The sequence below is a fragment of the Mytilus galloprovincialis genome, chromosome 1 (genome assembly GCF_965363235.1).
Source record: "Mytilus galloprovincialis chromosome 1, xbMytGall1.hap1.1, whole genome shotgun sequence".
NCBI classification, from domain to species: domain Eukaryota; kingdom Metazoa; phylum Mollusca; class Bivalvia; order Mytilida; family Mytilidae; genus Mytilus; species Mytilus galloprovincialis.
In genome coordinates this window covers 682,522-705,429 of record NC_134838.1, presented here as the reverse complement: position 1 = coordinate 705,429, position 22,908 = coordinate 682,522, and the positions used below count along the sequence as shown (strand labels likewise).

The 22,908-nt window shown below is 31.6% G+C and overlaps 2 protein-coding genes across 22 annotated transcripts in view; one reads left to right on the top strand and one right to left on the bottom strand.

Annotated features, from left to right (window-relative positions):
* The window catches only part of LOC143062385 (uncharacterized), a 97,355-nt gene extending 79,327 nt beyond the window's left edge, over positions 1–18,028 (bottom strand). The window contains exon 1 of the mRNA XM_076234099.1: positions 17,893–18,028. Coding sequence (XP_076090214.1) covers positions 17,893–18,012 — 120 coding nt within the window. The 5' untranslated portion in view covers positions 18,013–18,028. The remainder of the gene's footprint in view (positions 1–17,892) is intronic.
* The window catches only part of LOC143062216 (muscle calcium channel subunit alpha-1-like), a 157,440-nt gene that overhangs the window by 21,654 nt on the left and 112,878 nt on the right, over positions 1–22,908 (top strand). For 9 of the 21 annotated variants that reach the window (XM_076234078.1, XM_076234028.1, XM_076234082.1 and 6 more), the window contains exon 1: positions 18,138–18,512. The exons of 1 other annotated variant lie outside the window; for it this stretch is intronic. In XM_076234078.1, coding sequence (XP_076090193.1) covers positions 18,494–18,512 — 19 coding nt within the window. In that variant the 5' untranslated portion in view covers positions 18,138–18,493. Of the gene's footprint in view, positions 1–18,136; positions 18,513–22,908 lie in introns of those variants that run through there. 11 more of the 21 variants (XM_076234072.1, XM_076234011.1, XM_076234016.1 and 8 more) reach the window with 5 other exon arrangements.

Below are 22,908 nucleotides of genomic sequence, written 5' to 3'. Positions count from 1 at the left end.
TAGAAGAATAGAGATTATGATGTGTACTTTACATCACAGGTAATACTCATTGTTCATCAGCTGTTTCATGGCTTATAACTAGATCTATATTGTATTCTATTAAAAAAAAAAAACTGGCAAAAAATCAACTGCCATAAAAACTATAAAGCAATTTTTAAAACCACAAATTCATCATTGTTCAATGCCTTTGATCAGAGTATATCTATCTGACATTAAATCATTCTTTGTTCTTACACAGGGTTGTGAGGCCTTCGTTATTGAGTAAAAGCTCACACCTCACTATAATTTCAAGATAGCTGCCCCTTAGAAAAGGTTGTAAACAGAATTTTTTGCTCATTGTTGACTACTCTTTCTGTGCACTGGAGACTTGTGAACAGATGCAGGATATTAGAAAATAAAGAACTTTAACCAACAATTAATGATGTCTAACATTTATATACACATCTTTGTCTCTAGATTTATGTATTGTAATTTATGGCATGATTAAGGCCTCTTTCTCTCTCTTTATAAACCAATTAAAAAAGATTCTACACAATTATCTTCCAGTTTTTATTATTCCTCGAATGCTTATACCATCGGGACTTACTACAACAAAACACTGGGTCTACTACCAGTATTTGATAAATCATTTGTCATTTCTTGACGTTTTCCCTCATTACAGATTCTGACCTTTCATGACCTCTAATATTATATTTTGATCAGTGATATCCTTATTGACATTTCCTTTTCAATGCAAGTGTAATTAGCCAGATTTTTTTCAGGAAAAGAAGCATCATTTCCATTTTAACAACATGTTTTCCAATAGCTAAGCCTTAAAACATGACATCATTTTTGAGAAAAGAAATTTTAAATGAACTACTGATGTTATATGATGTACTGGAGAAGGAAGAATTTATCATTTCAATCCAAGGCTAACTAATGGCATGATAAGATAATTCACAAGCATGTTTGCTTGATCATCCATTGTATTTTCAAAAATTTAAAATTTAAAATTAGCTGTATTGAACATAAACAAAAAATACATTTTAAAATTTAAATATGTTATCAAACTATATTGAACTGTAGTGTAGACCAAATTTATATATGTACTTTGAACTTTGTAGTGTAGACCAAATTTATATATGTATACTAAGAGATAAAACGTGGACTGACTTGTATGCTTTAAAACCTGTGCTAATGTAACTATACAATCTATGTTTTAAGCATGAAATAGAGTACATCAGACCTAAGGGACATAATATATTTGAATTTTTGATAAAAAGAAAATATTCTTATAAATTGTATATGTTCCGGACCATATGAGTATTTGGACCATACGCGTATGGTCATCACCATATGGGTATATACTCATATGGTCCGACCGTATGCGTATGGTCGGGGTTATTAACACTCTGTTACAGTTTACTTTTAATACTTTTAAACTCTTCACATGGTATGACCGTTCATTAAAAAGACGCTATCATATAGGTAATTTTATTATTATATTATAATTAAATTATAAGCTAGATAAACATAAGAAGTTTATTTTACTTAATTGTCAAATTTAAAATAAACACATTTTATACCGACGGTCATTACCGATGGTCATTACCGTTTTGCATTTTTGTTAATACGAGTGAATGGCAATATGTCGACTAAAAAAATATTTCTTAATGAACTGTTACACAAGAAGTCACCGGAAAGTAACATAGTTTATTTAAGTTGTCTGGTGAATATGGTGTATTGCAGTCATTTTACGATATTTGAGATCTAGAGCTTCTTAAAAACACCGTAGACATCAAAATGGCCAAAGACCTCGGTATCACTGTACGCAGCTGCAAAAAGGCTAGCTTTTAACTCACAAACAAAAGGTGTAAATGAAAAGGATTGTGCACAAATTTCTTGCAAATGCAAAAAAGCTATGACACCCTGTGGAAGTGAATGTCACCCCAAACCTACATGCAAGAATGTAACTAGTGATGAAAACTAACTATGGCATCAATATTTAATTTTTACGTAGTTTTTGGATTATAAAATTAACAAATTGTCATGTAACCATCACTGTTTTTTTAGATAAAGTTTGTGTATTATTAAAACGTTTATAATGTAATTTGAAAAAAAAACCCTATATGGTCCAAATACTCATATGGTCCGGCCCGTTAATAACCAAACGAGTATAATACTCATATGGTCCGACCATACGCGTATGGTCGGACCATATGAGTATACGCATATGGTCATGACCATACGCGTATGGTCCAAATACTCATATTGTCCGGAACATATATAATGTGTATGTGATGATCAAGTAAAATATTAATAATTGTTCAAATTATGTGAAGTGAATCAAAACTTTCAATCCTTATGAACCACAACCTACATACATTTGTAACTGTAAAAAATATGAGATAAAAATTAAATTTGTATGCTGAATAATCGTATTTCTATTATCTTTAAAGAAGAAGTCTTTCAAAAGTCTCCAATAAACTGTATGTCAACCAAGGGAAATAATGTGTCAATGTGTGTATCATTTCTACAAAAACAAGTTTCCAGAAAAGGGCTTCAAAACAATGTTAAACATGGAAGTTTTACATCCATAATGGACCATGTATTATCAGCAAAATAGCGATATTTTAATCAGCTTGGCTAAATTGAAAATATATTGTTTTAAAATTAATCTACATATCATTGATCAAAATCTGATTTAAATAAAATTTAGCCCTAAATTTCAATTTCCATTATAGATAACAAGAAAATTTTCCAATTTTAGAAGCCTAAAGTGTATGCATCCTCAAGAACATGTTTAGCATGATGTTTGTTGCAACAATGGTATCAAAATGTAAAATGGTAATTATTACTTCTGAGACACATATTTCCAATGATGTTTTTAGTATTTTTCAGAGAATTTATCTAACTATTTTAAATGATATTTTAGTGTATTTATTCCTCCTCTTTGGTCTATATTCAATAATAAAAAAAAACCCTGTATGTTAAATCCAGAGGTTATAGTAACAGGGTCATTTTACATAAAGTAAATGTTAGCATACATTGGACAAAGGGAAAGAACTCTATATAAGAAGTAAGAGATGTAGCAGAGTTATCTTTCTTGCTGTATGCATTTTAATTGCCTAAGATTTCATTTTTCGCATTTCACTTTCAAAAACCTTCCCAAAAGATAATTTCAAGCGATAACTTTCATTAGGTGTTTTGACTGATTATGTTTTCTTGTTTTAATATTATAATATTAGCATAGATGTAGTACTTTTATCAAGTTGTGATATAAATTAAATGGCCCGATCATCCTCAAGCAGTTCTGGATTAAAATAAACCAAAAATAAACAAGTCAATAGACATGATAGATACAAACTGGGAATAATTTTTTTCTAGACTTTTAAAAAATAAATAGAGGTAGATGCACATGAGACTAATGAATAATATATCTACAAATTTCCTATCAATTCAAATTCAAATTGACAGACAAATGCTTTGACTAAATAAATAACAACTACATTCACAACAATACTTTATTGGAAGTTTAATCTCACCCCGTATAACCCCGATATAAATTAATCCGGACTTGACGCATTCAAAGCGATAATCAGGACAACATTTGGGATGACAACAATTTCGAATGCCTCTCTAGAACTTATTTGAGTATATATAAATATATCAATGTGCAAGTTAGTTTATTTATTCAATTATAAATTGTTGTAAGTTTTAGATATTGCTTAGAATGTTTGATAAAACTGCTAGATGCAAAACGCACAGACATGGTGCAATTTCATAAATTTTATGAGATAAACAATGCTGAATATCTTTTCGAGCATACACATTTGCGTATTAATATCTTAAGCAATAATAAATAACTATACATTGAATTACTACGTGCCTTCAAATGTTCCCTAGAACTCAAAATAAACGCAATATCATACTTCTTAAGTTTTCTCTTACTGTATCATTCGTCTCACCAAATGTGTCGAGTTTGTTGTGCGTTTTTAAATAATCACTGTACAGTTCGTTGATAAAAACCGTCATAAATCACTTTCTTATTAAGGTATTCGAGATGGCATGTATGTTATTGTAAATTTGTATCTGTTAATTTAGTCGAAGTAGTTCATGTAGTTGAACATAACATATCAGTCATCCAAAGCCAAAATTACAATGTTTAACCAGTGTACATCTAATAGGAATGTTTCTATTGAAAATTGGAACTTTCAACATTATTCCAGATGAAATAAACTGTTAATAAATATATTCCAGATGAAATAAACTGTTAATAATTATATTCCAGAGGAAATAAAGTTTCAATAAATAGCTGGGCCATGAGCGCATGATAGGCCCGTCGTCTTGTGTAGAAGTTTTATGCAAAATCATAAATGGTTTCTGAGAAAGTTTTAAGCAATAACCATATATTGTTTTTGAGATACCGCAGGACATGTGAAACCCCTCCTGTTTTTTTCTTTCAAAAAACTAAATATCACTAAAATAAAATTTTGAATCAAAACCAAAAAGTATACAGAGCTTGAGATTAATATAACAAAGAAGTTTTTAAAGTTTTAAGCAATTATCATAAATCGGTTTTGAGATACAGCGCAACATGTAAAATAAACCCTCCCCCTTTTTTACAAAATACTGAATAACTCAAAAATGAAATTTTGAATCATCACCAAAAAGTATACAGATCTTAAAATTAATATAACTAAGAAGTGTGTAAAGTTTTAAGCAATAATCAAAAATCGCTTTTGAGATAAGGTGCGACATGAGAAAAAAACACACCCCTGTTTTAGTTACAAAGTGCCGTAACTCAAAAAGTTTTAATCTTATTTTCACCAAAAAGCATACAGATCATTTGACCATCATAAGAAACAACTATTTAAAGTTTCATGAAATTTGGATAAGTCGTTCTCAAGTTACGGTGCGACATGTTAACGCCGGATGGTCAGGCTGACGGACACAGGACATTTGTATACCATAATACGTCCCGTCAAAATTTTGACGGGCGTATAAAAAGTAAAGTACTGCCAAAAAAAAAACTTTAATGACTATTTCTTTTCACAATTTGAGGTTCTTTCAAATGCTGATGTTGGTCCAAATTCGCCTTAACGAAAGCAGCCATAGGAGCTAGTTTAACTTAGCTTGCCGAGAGCCTTAAATGGCCTTCCAACTGGTTTTTTTTACATATAGATGAGACATCTTTCCACCAAACTTTAAATGAAGTACATGTAGGTCTATAAAGCAATTATTATAGTTCAACACACAAAAGTCAACAATGAAGAAAACTATACCGTGTAGTCAGCTATAAAGGGCCCCGATATATAAAAAAAACCAAAGAAACATATAAAACTAGAAAACTAAGTAAGGAGCCTGTAATTCAGTGGTTGTCGTTTGTTGATGTGTTACATATTTGTTTTTGGGGAAAGACGGCTTCAAGCCGTCAATTCCCTAATGGGGTTGGCCAGAGTATGATCATTCCCTCACGTCAATCATTTTGTTTTGATAGTTTGGAAACCCCCTCAAAATGTCATACTGAAATTGATGACAAGGAGAACAGATTGAATTTAAATACATTGTTTACACATTTCCCTTCTGTTTCTCGTGAAATTGTCGTATATTGAGCTTTCCCTTACACTATATACGTTTCTTTTACAGTCCGGAAAAATCAGTATTACGAAATATTCTAAATATATCTAACCTAGTGACGTCATTGTTGGAATGCCACACAGGGATATCCATTATTCATTATAAAAATCATTCACAGTATTTGTATACTAATTTAAAATCCGTATTTGTTAAATGTAAACCTAATGATGTTTGCTGTAGCGTAGATGATTCACACACCAACATGCAATGCTTTAATCTCAGGCTATAATCAGATAATTTGTAGGTCAACTTTCGCGGTAAACAATGTCAATGGGGATACATGAGATTGGGGAGAGAAACGACAGTTTTCATTGTTTCTGTAAAGTTCTGTTTTTAGAATCTTCCTCCAATTCAGGAGCACCTCCATTGATGAGTAATTATACACTAAAATCAAAGTAAATGTTTCTGAACACTTAAAATGTGACATTTAGTATATGATAAGTAGTCTTCTATATAAAATTTTTTTTGTGTACCAACATAATTATTGAAATGGTAAAAAAAAAATAAAAAAAATTAAATGTTGCTTTTTGTAGTTTATACCTATTGAGATTGGGGAGAGTAACTGCAGTTTTCATTCTTTCTGTAAAGTTATGTTTTTAGAATCTTTCTCCAATTAAGGAGCACCTCAATTGATGAGTAATTACCCACTAAAATGAAAGTTAATTTATCTGAACATTAAAAATGTCACATTAAGTATATATATGATAAGTAGTCATCAATTAAAAAATAATTTTGCGTACCAACATAATTATTGTAGTGGTCATTATTTTTTTCATTTTTTTTTTAAATATTGCTTTTTGTAGTTTAAAGCTATTTATTCATGAATTTTACAGATATATCAAAATGTGGGATCTGGAAACAAACTTCACACAGCTTATATCAATCATATTTGATTTTATAAGTACATGTATCCCTGTGATGAGAGTTGTAACTGGGAACTTTATCAATGGACAATTAAAACTGAATAGATTTTTCAGTCCTCACTTTCTTGAGAATACTGTCACAAAAAATTGAGAATGGTCTTAGCCTGCCGTTCAGTTGTACATAATTAAAATTCTAAAATATATTGTAGTAGTTGTTAAATTCAATTGAATTTTAGATAATTAACTCCCAACTTTAATCAAATGTTTTGATTTAGAAGGTGCAGATCTCATTGGTCCAAATTGTCTCTATGATGAATTCTTGACTAAGGAAATGAAATAACAATAAACAACAATTAGTTTCATTATTGTTAGCCTTTCTATATGTTCTAGCTGTTCTTTTGCTCATTCTTTGTATGTAGACTATCAAAAGATACCCCCCTAAAAATTGAAACAATGGCCGTCTTTTCCCTCAGAGCTCTTCAGCTCTTTGATTTGTTTTTCTTTCTTTTTTTACACATAAATAAGGCCGTTAGTTTTCTGGTTTGAATAATATTACATTATCATTTTGGGGCCTTTTATAGCTAACTATGCAGTATAGGTGTTGCTCATTGTTGCAGGCTGTACAGTGATCTATTAATTTCTGTGTCATTTTGGCTTCTTTTGGAGAGTTGTCTCATTGACAATCACACCACATCTCCTATTTTTATTTTATATATAACATAATATGAATTATCAATCAACGAAAAAAAATATGACAGATCTATTTGACCATGTACTAGAGGCTCCAGACGTTGGACCGACACAAAAAAAGAATGCGGCAGGATTAAACGTGAGCCCCCAACCATCTCCTAAATCTGCGACACTGGTGTAACAGCACAACATGATAAAAACAACTGTGTAATTGTGATTGGCTCAACTCAAAATGTCAGTCCAGGCACACAAACCACATACATAAAATATTTACAAAAACGTGTTATTGTAGTAACTGAAAATTATTTCAAAGCAAATTACAACTAAGAGGTAAATCATGTTACTAAAGTATCAATCAGTATATATCCAACGCAAACAGGTTAAGACGTTATAACATGCATGAACTTGACGTGCAATGCCAAATATAAGTAAACAGTATCGAGAGTATATACAATCTTATGAGTGTGCATATATTGTAATAATGTTAAGTGATGTTTTGATTTAACAAGTACAGCAAAACTTTCTACATTGTAGCCAAATTATTTTTGTTCATCTATGTAAGAATTTGGTAAAGGGTGACTGAGAGATCTACTAGTAGATATGGTCACTTTGGTCTTTTTCCCACCAGCAGTAAAACCTGACCGAAGTTGGTCACCCGTTTAGATGTGTGGGATGTAAAAGTACGCAGTCACGTCAGTCCGAATGGGAATACAAGATACAATGTATCGTATAGAGAGAGCACTACGCTCACTACACTGTACGAACCTTGCGAAAACTTTATGAGGGGTCCATAAATGGCCTGTTGCAAGGCAAAATTTGTTTCCTTATTCAATATAGCTCATTTCATCCAGTGGCAGTCCAAACTTCCCTGATGTAATTCCAGAGGGCCTCCTTCCTGGACCTACATGAAGTATGTGTTGCTGCTTTGTGCTTATCCTGAACATGCATGGAATATTTGCAAGTGAACGTTAAGCAACCAACAATCAGCCATTACGTACGCGTGTCATTAACAAATAAAGGGGTCTAGAAATTGTTCACTACCAACTTTGAAACGTTTCATCTTTTATTGATAACTATAAAGACATGCAAGATGCAACAAAGCAAATGTCTAAGGTAAGGTAGTCTTGATGATTGATGCTTTGCTCAACCGCATAATTTACCGATAACGCCAAGGGTAACAGTGGAATATAAATATGGTCCCTTAAAGTTTGGTCTTCTCCGAAATAAGTCAAAATTTCAATGAAATGCATATGGATATAGACTTTAAGATGCTTAAAATAACAAAACTAACCAATTAGTTAGATTTTGGCACCACAGTAGAAAGACTGAATGTTCGAGGAAATTAAGCATAATCTTTATACCTTAAAACATAATCGAAGAAAGCAAACCAGTTAATATTAAGAATTATCTTTTCATTTGTATATCTCCACGTTAAAGAAACTTTATTACTTATCAACGGTGGCTATAAATTACATGTTCATTGTATACACATACTCTTTAGCCTTAATGTAACTCTATTGTAATCCATGACCCCCTTGAACTTGCCTCTGCTATTCAGGCCAACAGCCTATAATCCATTGATTATTTTTGATTGCTGTTTATATCAAAAAGATTTGTTTTCGAGACAACTCTTCACAAGATACCAAAAGACGTGCAAAAATGAACAACTATAGGTCAACGTACAGCCTTCAACAATGAGCAAAGCTCATACCGCATAGTCAGTTATAAAACACACCAAAATGACAAATGTAAAACACTTCAAACGAGAAAACTAACCGTCTAATTTATGCATAAAATAGTGAACAAAAATATATATATATATATATAACCACTGAATTACACATTTCTGGCTTCGGACAGGCACATACAGAATATGGCGAGATTAATATGTTAGAGGGCACCCAACCCTACCCTAACCTGGGACAGTGGTGTATCCGTACATTGAATGTTGTATGGTAAACACTTTAAAAAAATTATATCAAATTAGAAATCGGACCTGTCTGTCTGTATGCTCAGTCAGTGATATTTGCATCTCGAGTAATTGTGTTTTCCTACCAATTTACACTTTCGTATACATAAAGAATTTTTTTTTTGCATGTACAAAATACCCCCAAGAGTGTTTCGACAATACAATGGATATTATGGGTTGCTGTCTGCATGTAATGGTAGTAAATTATTTTTTTAAAACATGTATATTGGTTAAAATCATATTGAAGCATAATTTAATACATGCAAAATTCATTAACAAACGCAATATTTTCGCAACGAAGCGTACAGTATAAAAAGGTGTTATGACAACAAAGCATACACAACATGAAAATGAAGTCACTTTTAAACTTGTATTTTTTTGTTTCTAGATACAACATAAACCAATGATCTTTATAAATTTGTTAATTTTAAATTATGAAATTTTCAAAAAAGTATGTTTTAAAACTATGAGGCACGAAAAACATTAAGTTTTAAATATTTAAAAATACCAAGCACGTTCTATTATTGATATTGTCGTGCGTTTTGCGATGTTTGTGTACAAAAATGTCACAAATTTAAAAAAACCTTGGAGTATGTTATGAGTATTATGGCAAAGAATATATTGAAGCAGAATATGCGAAGAATAGATATTGGTATTTTCTTTAAAAATATTAATTCCTTACTGTCTGAACTCAGTGTTACACGGTGTGTTCGATTCGAATGCCTCAACGTCCGGTTTCATCTGTATTGGGGTTATACAGGGTGAATCTACACAATATCATGTAAAACACTGCAGGTATATTCTTTTATTGCATATATATATATATATATATATATATAATATAAAATTAAGAATGGAAATGAGGGAATGTGTCAAAGAGACTACAACCAGACCAATGAGCAGCCAAAGGCCACCAATAGGTCTTCAATGCAGCTAGAAACTCCTACACCTGGAGGTGTTCTTTGGCTGGCCCCTAAACAAAAATATCTACTAGTTTAACAATGTTTAACTTCAGTGAAAATGGACGTCATACTAAACTTCAAAATAGACACAAGAAACTACAATTGAAAAAAATACATGACTAACTACATGTATATATAACTATATATTTATATAAAACAATGTCCTTATTGCATATATGTCATAATGAAAATAATCACAAAAAACAAAATGCATTGAAACAGTAATAATAATAAATAATAATAATAAATTAACCTTTATTTAGAGTCGGCAAGGTATACAAACATAGACAAACATAAGCTCTAATGAGCTTTTAAACGACATAGATGGAATTTCACTTCTCAAAGAAGTTGACAACATCCCTCTACACTCTCATGGAAGGAGAAGTCATTTCTCCTTCTCCAAAATATTAGATTAGACCCTGATTCAGCATATTGAGCAAAGACATCAGTTATGATCACTGATATGTTTGCGAAAAGCTCCTACAGAAATATCCAGTCCAAAAATTGAAACTTAAAATTGAGAATGGAAATGGGGAATGTGCCAAAGAGACAACAACCCGACCATAGAAAAAAACAATTACATGCTCATACTTGTTCATTTAAAAAAACGGGGCATTATGAAAAATGTCAAGATCACTTTCACATAATTTTGTCTAGAAAGTGAACAGTGGTAAGAAGAGATTGCACATAAGATTTACACATTTCTAGATCAAAAATCTATTCTAGCAGAACTTTATTAGTTTTGATAAAGGAGATTGAATTGTCTCCCTTTGTACACTTAAAAATTGTGACAAGCAATGTGATGAAAATATAATTTAAGGATGATAATTAATACTTTTTTAATTAATACATGTATCTAAAAGTTATATTAACAGGCTATTATTTCAACTTGGATTTTTTTTAAATTAATTTAATCTTACAATCTACAGTGATGACATAGAGCCAGGACTATAAAAACACAAGTAGTTGTCTCCCCTATAACAGGAGAACAAATAAATTTGTATATTATTTATTACCCATTTGAACCTTGGATAAATACGTTCACCTATTGGTCAGCGGAGGAACACATGTTCAATGATTAAAAAATCTTTTTGTTAAATGGCATGTTCTCAAATTACGTAATTATACCTGTTCAATTAGATATGCTGAATTATGCAATAAATTAATAATCTCCCAAACAAGTTTCATGATTTACTTATTAAATCAATTAATATGCAACATATGTTCCCTCATTTTATAACAAATATTTTAGAGGAGTATTTGAAAAGTCACTATGAAACTAAGTTTTTCTTTTTGCATATACCTTGTTCTGTTCTGTTCTGTACAGGTATTCACCTCCGTTTAATCGGAGCACTCCACTTATCGGATGAGCAATTTAATTTACACACCGAGATTGCGGATATCTTTATATTTACATTAAAAATATGTACGACTAAAAGAAATATTTTAAAAGTCTTAAAATATTACGACGATAATAAGTTAAAAATATTATGTACACATAACAATTGCGGTAATAAGAATCAACACGATATCACGGTAAAAATGTATGCAGCTAATGTTCACCACTTGTATCACAATAAAAATGTACACAGCACAAGTTGCAAATACAATATCACGATAAGAAATGTACACATAACTATTGCGGCAATAGCGTTCACCACTATATTATGATAAAAATGTTATTTACAGCTTATTTAATAAAACTATAAGTGCCCTGCCAAGGCTATCATTAAAAGTATAAATCACGCACTTCTTAATGACTGATACAAGTTAGCTTGGCATCCCATGCAGACTGTACAGACTATATTGGATATTGCTCTTGATTTGAAGATATTATAGAGTGTACTAGTTAGCTTGGCATCCCATGCAGACAGTACACACCATATATTTACGATTTCGGTGTTATATTACTTGAAAACTTTAACAGTTAAAATCTAGAACATTTTAGTAAGACTTATTTATGGAACGCCGTAGCTGCCTTATGTGTACTTGTTTTTAGATACGCTTATACTTTTCAATATATGCACATAGTTTTTCTATATATGCACATACTTTTTCTCTATATGCACATAGTTTACTTTATATGCACATAGTTTACTTTATATGCACATAGTTTTTCTATATATGCACATAGTTTTTCTATATATGCACATAGTTTTACTATATATGCACATACTTTTTCTCTATACGCACATACTTGTTCTCTATATGCACATAGTTTACTTTATATGCACATAGTTTTTCTCTATATGCACATCTGTTACTTATTCGTTTTTAATGCGCGGAGTATACGTTGCACTTTGAATTAAATCGTTTTTCAATTGTGTTCATGTCTCTGGTGGTAACAATGTGTTCTTACAGATGAAATGACCCTATAAGCGCGATTGCAACCGTTCCAGTGCTCGGTTAATACCCTGTTACTTATTCACTTATAATACGTTTGTTGTACGTTGCACCTTTTAAAAAAAATCAATTGTGCCCATGTCTCTTGGTGTAACAATGTGTTCTTAGAGATTAAATGACCCTATTAGCGCGCATGTACCCGTTCCAGCGCTCGGCTAATACCCTGTTACCTATTCGTTAATTATTCGCGTATAATACATTTGTTATACGTTGCACCTGTTAGGAAAGGATTTTCAATTGTGTTCATGTCTCTGATGGTATAAACAATGTGTTCTTAAAGAGGAAATAACCCTATTAACGCGTATGTACCCGTTCCAGCGCTCGGTTGACACCCCGTTACCTATTTGTTACTTATACGTTACCTATTCACTTATAGTACGTTTGTTGTACGTTGCACCTTTTAGAAAAGGATTTTCAATTGTGCCCATGTCTCTGGTGGAAATAAATGTGTGTTCTTAGAGATGAAATGACCCTATTAGCGCGCATGTACCCATTCCAGCGCTCGGTTGACACCCTGTTATCTATTCGTTACCTATTCGTTACCTATTCACTTATAATACGTTTGTTGTACGTTGCACCTTTTAGAAAAGGATTTTCAATTGTGTTCATGAATGTGATCTTAGAGATTGAATGACCCTATTAGCGCGTATGTACCCGTTCCAGCGCTCGGTTAATACCCTGTTACATATTTGTTACCTATTCGTTACCTATTCACTTATAATACGTTTGTTGTACATTGCACCTTTTAGAAAAGGATTTTCAATTATGTCCATGTCTCAGGTGGTAACAATGTGTTCTTAGAGATGAAATAACCCTATTACTGCGTATGTACCCGTTCCAGCGCTCGGTTAATACCCTGTTACCTATTCGTTACTTATTCGCTTATAATACGTTTGTAATACTTTTTATGTGTAGTGTAGTATGTTAAGACTTATTTTTGTTTGTACGTTTTGGATGATCTTGTTTAAATATTCCATGTGTAATGGCAGTGTAAACATCCAGAGTTTGAATTTATTAGAATAGGAAATTTAACATTTAAGACAAAGCTGTACTTGTCACAAAGCTGCCACCAAAAAATAGGGACATTGCTTTAATCTACAATTTTCTATGACAATGATAAATGTTCATTAAGAAGAGCAAATTTTTATCTTTTATTCATCATATTTGATTTTCAACCATATTTGTCAGGGTTCTCCAAGGAAAATATGTGCAAAAGCAGAAACATGTAAATACTTTAATTTTATATAACAGGTAACAGGTTATTTACCGAGCGCTGGAACGGGTACATGCGTGCTAATAGGGTAATTTCATCTCTCAGAACACATTGTTACCACAAGAGACATGGACAAAATTGAAAATCCTTTTCTAAAATGTGACACGTACAACAAACGTATTAAAGTGAATAGGTAACAGGGTAATAACAGAGCGCTGGAACTGGTGCATGCGCGCTAATAGGGTCATTTCATCTCTTTGAAAACATTATTACCACCAGAGATATGAACTTAATTGAAAATCCTTTTCTAAAAGGTTCTACGTACAACAAACGTATTATAAGTGAATAGGTAACAGGGTATTAACCGAGCGCTGGAACGGGTACATGCGCGCTAATAGGGTAATTTCATTTTTTAAAACACATTGTTACCATCAAAGACACGGACACAATTGAAAATCCTTTTCTAAAAGGTGCAAAGTACAAAAAACGCATTATCAGTGAATAGGTAACGAATAGGTAACAGGTTATTTACCGAGCGCTGGAACGGGTACATGCGCGCTAATAGGGTCATTTCATCTCTAAGAACACATTGTTACACCAAGAGACATGGGCACAATTGAATTTTTTTTAAAAGGTGCAACGTACAACAAACGTATTATAAGTGAATAAGTAACAGGGTATTAACCGAGCATTGGAACGGTTGCAATCGCGCTTATAGGGTCATTTCATCTGTAAGAACACATTGTTACCACCAGAGACATGAACACAATTGAAAAACGATTTAATTCAAAGTGCAACGTATACTCCGCGCATTAGAAACGAATAAGTAACAGATGTGCATATAGAGAAAAACTATGTGCATATAAAGTAAACTATGTGCATATAGAGAACAAGTATGTGCGTATAGAGAAAAAGTATGTGCATATATAGTAAAACTATGTGCATATATAGAAAAACTATGTGCATATATAGAAAAACTATGTGCATATAAAGTAAACTATGTGCATATAAAGTAAACTATGTGCATATAGAGAAAAAGTATGTGCATATATAGAAAAACTATGTGCATATATTGAAAAGTATAAGCGTATCTAAAAGCAAGTACACATAAGGCAGCTACGGCGTTCCATACTTATTTGCTATTTCAGTATTTAAATATATACTTTAGATTTATAAAAGTTAAAATCTAAAATAATTAGAGCCTTCATACATTTCATTTACTTGATGTCACATAAAAGTTTTGTTCGCTTTATATGTAACTGGTAGCAAAGATCTTGTGTTTGCCTTTCTATATCCAGTAGCTTGTCCATTGGCTGATTATTCAGTATATTTGTCTTAGAACAATCCAGTATAATTTCACTCAGTATTTCATCATTACTGACGTCAATTGTACCACCCCCTTCTATCTCTCTTAGCTTGTTGACTAGCTTCGCCATGCATTTTTGTCGTACATCACCTAGCCTAGTACATTCCAGGAGAAAATGTTCAAGGGTTTCATCATTGTACTTACATAGCTTACAGTCAGGCAGTACTATATTTTTACTGAATTTTGCTTTTATACTTTGAAGCATGTAGGTACCAGTTACTAGCTTACATTTCAATTCCGCTTTTTTGATGTCATATTGATTATTTCGAACACATTTCCAAATGTTATGCGGATTATTTACCGGATTATTTTGCAACGATAAATGTTTGAGTGTTGATTTTGTATTACATTCTTCTGTCCAAATTGAAGACCAGTAATCATTTATGGCTTTTTGAAGTTGTTTATACCAAATATATTTTGATGGAGGATTTTTTATAATTTCTTCTGCTGTTGGGAGTTGATATTTTTGTAAAATTTTGCTTATACGACAGATGAAGGAATTGTCAAATTCTGTGCTGATTTCTAGTTCCCATTCTAGGATTTGATGTTCTATTGAGCCATCTAGGCGAGAAATTGTCCTGTATGTATATATAATTGGTATATATGATTAATCTTTCCTCAATTGAGGTAAATTTTAGGGCCTTCCAAAAACTGTTTGGATCCCTAACATCACAGAAGAGACATTAATTGTCGAAATCTGGATATTGTGTTCTAATTTTTGCACCTTTTGTTTGCAGTATACCATCTTTTCTCCAAGTTTTTTATTCATTGTTTTCTGTTTGGTATTTAATTCATAATAAAGAAACATTTTGTTACATTACATTGTGATCCGTTTATTTAGCAATCACCAATATCAGTCAGCAGGGTTTAAGAACTTCAAACTGTTCGACATGTTTGTCAAATACGTTTTGTAAAACTTTTGTTATAGTATACTTTTTTTTATGTATGCGCCTGTCCCAAGTCAGGAGCCTGTAATTCAGTGGTTGTTGTTTGTTTATGTGTTACATATTTGTTTTTCGTTCATTTTTTTTACATAAATAAGGCCGTTAGTTTTCTCGTTTGAATTGTTTTACATTGTCTTATCGGGGCCTTTTATAGCTGACTATGCGGTATGGGCTTTGCTCATTGTTGAAGGCCGTACGGTGACCTATAGTTGTTAATGTCTGTGTCATTTTGGTCTTTTGTGGATAGTTGTCTCATTGGCAATCATACCACATCTTCTTCTTTATATTTTTCACTTTTTTGGTCTTTTAGAAAAAAAAATTTAATGTTCTAAAATTTTAGAGTGTAATACGATATTTATCTCTTCAAGACAGTTAAATTTTCAAATTTAAAACGTGAGGCTTGCCCGAGCGTTTTAAATATTTAAAATTTAACTGTCCAGAGTAGATAAATACCCTAACCCTAACCCAAACACTGGTCAAGTTGTTGACTCTTTGACACATTTCCCATTTCCATTCTCAATTTTATTTTGATAACATTAACAAACAAAGTGTTACTTCCATGAGCATGATGAGGACACCAATACAAGAGAAAACATCAATAGCATAATATAAGAAAAACACAAATTACAAATCAATTACAAACAAACCGTGCACCGTGACAAAGTTACTGAGAATTGTCGAAAATTGCGGGCTTACCACAGCGCTATCCAAAAATCCTGGGGAGAACACTGACAAGGATATCAGTTAAAGACCGATTTTGCGCTGAAAAATGGTAAATGTGATCTGTATATATATTAGATCTGGCCCTATTGAAGCAAAGAGGAGGTTTGGCCAGGATGCAAGGCAGCTTAGGCTAGTAGGAAAGGGGATTAGATTGCAGTTTAATGTAAAAAAAAAATCATATTCGCTACGTTCCCCCACATTATTTGGTTATTATTTTAAAGAATACAGCTTCTTTAAATGCTCATCAGACTTTATCATTTTTATGTTTGTATGTTTTTCCTCTGACGAATCAAAATAAATGTTTCTGTGCCTTAACAAAAACAACTGTCATCTCAAATAGAGATCAATAGTCAATACATACATCTATGAGGGTAGTAATGGGGTACATGAAACTTCATGACAAATTAAACAGTTAAAAACTCTGCATAATGAAGTAAACGGTAATTTTTGGTGCATGAGGATAAAATGTACTTTCTATTAGATGATAAAAAAAAAAAAAAATTATTTCGAAGCATCATGTTAAATTTTTTCCAAAAATAATGCATACAATAATTATTTGAAACCTCTCACAACATAATAAGGATACTGCGATCATGGTAATGAATCATGATAACATTTTTACCAAGTTGACGCAAACTGTAGCCAAAAATATGTTTGAAGCCTGACAGTCAGTGGCGGATCCAGAAATTTTCATAAGTGGGGGCCCACTGACTGACCTAAGAGGGGGCCCGCTCCAGTCACGCTTCAATGATTCCCTATATAAGCAACCAAATTTTTTCCCAAAAAGGGGGGGCCCGGGCCCCCCTCTAAGTAAAGGGCATTACTGCCCTCAGGCTCATGTATACAATGTAATTATATGGTTCAGTCTTCAGATAAATCTAACACTATGAATTTTGTACATTGTAGTGTTTTTACCCCGATTTAAAGTCACACAAATAAACTAATATCAGAAGTTCAAATAATCTATAAATACATCGTGGTTGACAGTTTCTTACAATGTCATATAGCGATTGCAAAGAAAAACTTCTTTATTCTTAAGATAAAAATAGCAGATTTATCATAATAATATGACAAGCAGTAAAAGTAGAGGGTGTTTTTACAGAAACATGCTAATTAATCAGTGAAATGATTAACACAAACCCATTCACTTGACTTCGAACTAAAGGAATATAAGGCAACTTGAGACGCAGTGTCAACTATGTCCGTTATATACGGATCTCTTTGCTGCAAAGCAGCCAAATTCATTCGACCTTCCGCCATTTCCGCTGATCGATGAAGCCTCGCATTGAATATTTACTCCGTTACTTTTATTATAAATAGCATTGCTTTAAAATACAAACAAATAACAACATGCAAATAAGTATAGCTCTTTACAAATGTTATATTTTAATTAATGATTTTCCCTTATTCAATTAATTTTTGGTGACACACTTACTCAAATTGAAAACAGGTGCCCGAAATTTGATCAAGCGGCACACTTACGTTTCACGGTACAGCGAACACAAGTGTACCTTTACTTCAGTGTCGTATGTCGATGGATTACCGCAACGTATATTTACCGTGAAAAGAAGTGAAAAATAGTTTTTCCCCGCAATTTACAAATGGAAAGATGAAAAATATACCAATAATATGGAAGAAAACCCCGGATGATGATGATACAAGTAAAAAGACAAAAATGGACGAAATTGATGATTTGTAGCAAAAATTATTTTAGGATTTTTCTCAGTTTTAAGATCCAAAAATGGACAATAAAGGTCCAGGTAAGAACTTAATATTCCGTGTGGAAACCTTTATTATAAAATCTGTGTAAGCATTCATAAATTATTGATGTTTTATCAATGGATGAGTGATAAACATGGCACCCTCCTGTTGGTTACTGATGCTGAAGTAAAGGATGGAAATATAATGTTTTCATTGTATTTTCTTCAACCAAAGAGGGCTAAAGATAAACTATATAAAACAGCTCTCCTCAATTAGAGAAAACAGTTTGCTGTAAAAAATATGCTTTTATTTTTGATTTAAAAAAAAATTAAGGACACAATTAATTAGCTGTAAATTTAGGGATAGATTTTTTTTTAAATTTTGTTTTATAACATTTTTTCCACAATATTTATCAATTTATACAAATTTGCATTTAAAAAACTAATAATAATAACATGTAGCCTCCAAAGTCAATGAGTAGACATCAATAAATTGATTATGTAAAAATGTAGATTAGAAATAGATGTTCATACATTGTAATGATGTAGGGAAATTCCCAGTTATTACAAATTTAGTGATCATGTTTCATGAGTTAGAAGTGTTCTATTATCAGATTATACAATGATAAAGTGACCAGTTCCTCATTTCATAATGCTTTTTGCTTTAGAATGTTATTAGAAGTGTGTATTGCCTAGTTTAAATAAGAAGACATGATTTTCATATTTGATTTGATTTAGGAGTGCAAAACAAAAATATTTCATTCTGGTGTATATGAAATGTTTATTTAATTATTATTTTAAAATTTGGTTAAAAATTAATTCCATTTTCCTATTAAAAGTAATAGTAATATATATATTTTCTATTATTAAAATCTATTATATCTACCTAACCAAAAAGGCATATACATATTATAATAAAAGAAGATGTGGTATGACTTCCAATGAGACAACTCTCCACAAGAGACCAAAATGGCACAGAAATTAACAACTATAGGTCACTGTATGGCCTTCAACAATGATCAAAGCCCATGTACATATATGCTACTGTGGATTCATTATTATTCGTTGGATTAATAATACCAATTTTCGTGGGTTCAGGCCTAGGTGAACCAGGCTTTGTATGCAGAGACTGGCAAATCCATGAAATAAAATATCCACGAATATACAATTTTTCTTCAAACCACAAAAATTGATACCCAGGAAAGTAAATGAATCCACAGTACCACGGATTTGTATAGTAAGAAGGATTGCAATGTTGTGGACTTTGGCATAGATTGTTTATAATGTCTTATGTAGTTCAAGATTACTATACAAATCCTTGGTACTACTTATTACAATTCAAATAATAAGGAATAATACAGTTTGACTGTAAACTACATTGTACATGTACAAAAAAAATGTACTGATGTATTTGTATAATGGGGGGGGTTCCAACTTTATGTCCCCATTGAAATGCATTGATCATCAAGGGAAAAGGGGGGTTTTAACCCATTTAAAGGATTATTAATATCTATCCTGGACCTTTTTTATATAGATTAGATTGTTGGTTTTCCCCTTTGAATGGTTTTACACTAGTAATTTTGGGGCCCTTTATAGCTTGTTGTTCGGTGTGAGCCAAGGCTCCGTGTTGAAGGCAGTACATTGACCTATAATGGTTTACTTTTTTAAATTGTTATTTGTATCTATAGAGAGTTGCCTCATTGGCACTCACACCACATCTTCCCATATCTACTTAAAATTATATTTTTTATCTATCTTGGACCTATAACAATGTTTGAAAGATAGAAATATTGCTCTTCTGTCCAATCTCCCTGCAGAGAAGTTGCACAAAGATAAAGGGGGCTCATGGGTATAAATTGATTTTTTTTTAAATATAGGATTTCACTATTTTTTTCTATAAATGAACTTTATCATCATATACTAAATAGAAAAATAGAATAAAAGGGGGGTCACCGTTCATTTGAGCTCACAATCTGCCATGATTGTAAGAAGCATGCATTTTTGTTTTAGGTACTTATTTTCTGTTGAACTATAATAGGAGAAAAATATGTACATTGTAATATTATCAAAATAAAAAAAGAACTAAATTACAAAAATCCCCTAAATTTTACAATTGTGTAGTTTAAGTACAGCTTATTTGAAAATAATGGGAAAAAAATAAAAGTCAACAATGAGTTTAAAAAGATATCAGAAATGGCAGTTTTGCACCAAAGGGAGATAACTTGAGCTTTTTCAATGATATACAATGTTACATGTTTAACTCATCATGGCCAAAAGGAATCAATTTTTGGGGTTGATTTTTGTGCCATATCTTAAAGTAAGAATTAAGTGTAATAAATAAAAGTAAGAATTAAGTGTAATAAATAAAATTTATAATGAAGAGAAAAAACAAGTTTAAAAATTTTCTGAAATTTTTGTACCCTCTAGCCTCCTGCAAATTTTGTTTGTCACCACATATTTTTTGTTTTATATTATACTTGACAGTGAATTCAAAGATGTTTAACAAGTTACTTCAACAGTACCATAAATATATCTACAACAAATGTATCAATAATCTGAACACTTTTGTTTTCAAAATGGTACATACATGTAATATGGTTATTGTCTTGTAACAACCCTTCAAAGGAACTTAAACAGGGAAGTAGTTATTTGAGAGCCTTTGGGCCCCAACTAGGAATGTGCTTTAGTCAATTTTTTATACATATATGTATATTTTTTACATAAGATTCAGAATGGAAATGGGGAATGTGTCAAAGAGAAACAAACTGATCAAAGAGCTAAAGACAGCTGAAGGCCAACCCATCAATGCACATCTACCCTACACCCTACAGAAAATATAAGAAAATAACCAAAAACGAATAGATTAAACAAACAGATTTATTTTTAAATTTAAGTTTTTAAATGTTTTACAGAACAATTCTCTAAATAGTAATTACAAGATGTGGTATGAGTGCCTCATAATGACACAACTCTCCATCCAAGTCACAATTTATTAAAGAAAACAATTATACAATTAATAATGTAGGTCAAAGTACGGTCTTCAACACTGAGATTTGGCTCACATCGAACAGCAAGTTTTGAAAGGCCACAAAAACTAGTGAAAATTTAAACCAATTCAAACATAAAAGCCAAGGTTTAATCTATATAAAAGATATGGGAAAGCCTGATTTCTTTTTGACAGTTCTTTGTATATGTATTTTGATGGAAAAACAATTGAATAGCAAGCTTGTTTTTCTCATCTATAGGGTGTTTTGAGAATTAAAGAAAAAATATCATGATTATATAAACATTAAATGAGTTTGACTGTATTTACAGGAAATGATCTGTATTAATAATTAGGATTATTATGATTAGATAACTTAAATGTATTGATTATTTGATGAAGAGCTCGGAGGAATGTATGATGTAAGAAGTATGGAGGGATTGTCAGCTAGAGATAAACATTCTTAATTAGAACCATATTACACCAATTTAATGTAACGAAACAGTGGGCATCTCTGGATGATGGTCTATCATCTCAGTATCAGACACACATGCTATTTAATGTTCATATATAAGAATGTAAACTCTGTGAGCAGGGGATGTATACTTTTTGTCAGGGTGGGTTGGATGCTTACTCTGTGGTCAGAGATTTATATTCGGTGGCTGCAACAAGAAAATGTAATCTTGATATACATGTATACTCCTTGATAGAACCAATTTTATTTTTAACACAAATGGGGTCAATTAAGGAAAGTTTGTTCTGCACAATTATTAACCTATAATTCTTAGCCAGAGTTGTTCAAGTGCAACTGAACTACATGTTTATTTGTTTCTGACAAGTAAAGCATTTCGCAAATGGGGTATGACAAATTTCACCTTTCACCAATTAAAAAAATCACAATGTTTATGAAAATCAATGACATTGTCCTCATTGTTCCTGTGGTACATTTTTAATTCTACCATTATTAATAGCATAATGTGATTTTATGAACATTAAAAACTTGCAATAATAAACTTAAAATATAGAAATTATCTGAAAAAAAAACCCTATGCACATTTTAATGAAATATACACATATTTTAAAGCATATTATTTAGTCATATTAGTCTTTTTTTGTCTTGACTTTTGTAAGTTGTAATTTACATTTTGATTTTATTTAAACCTGGACTTTTCATGTACATATACCCTTTGGTTAAATAACATAAAATCTTGGAATCAGAAGTGACAGCAAGATGTTAATGTTTGTATATACTTGATATGTGACAGTTTTTTTTTGTTCAATATAGAATAATTCTTTATTCACTGTAGGTTCTGTTAATAATTGATAACTTCTGATTAGCAGGTTTATAACTAACAACAATTAACTGGTACCTTTGTTTGTGGTTACTGAATCAGTACCAGTGGAATCCCATTACTAACAATAATGGAATTACATTAAATAGACATATAAACTGGTTCAGCATTAAGAATATTT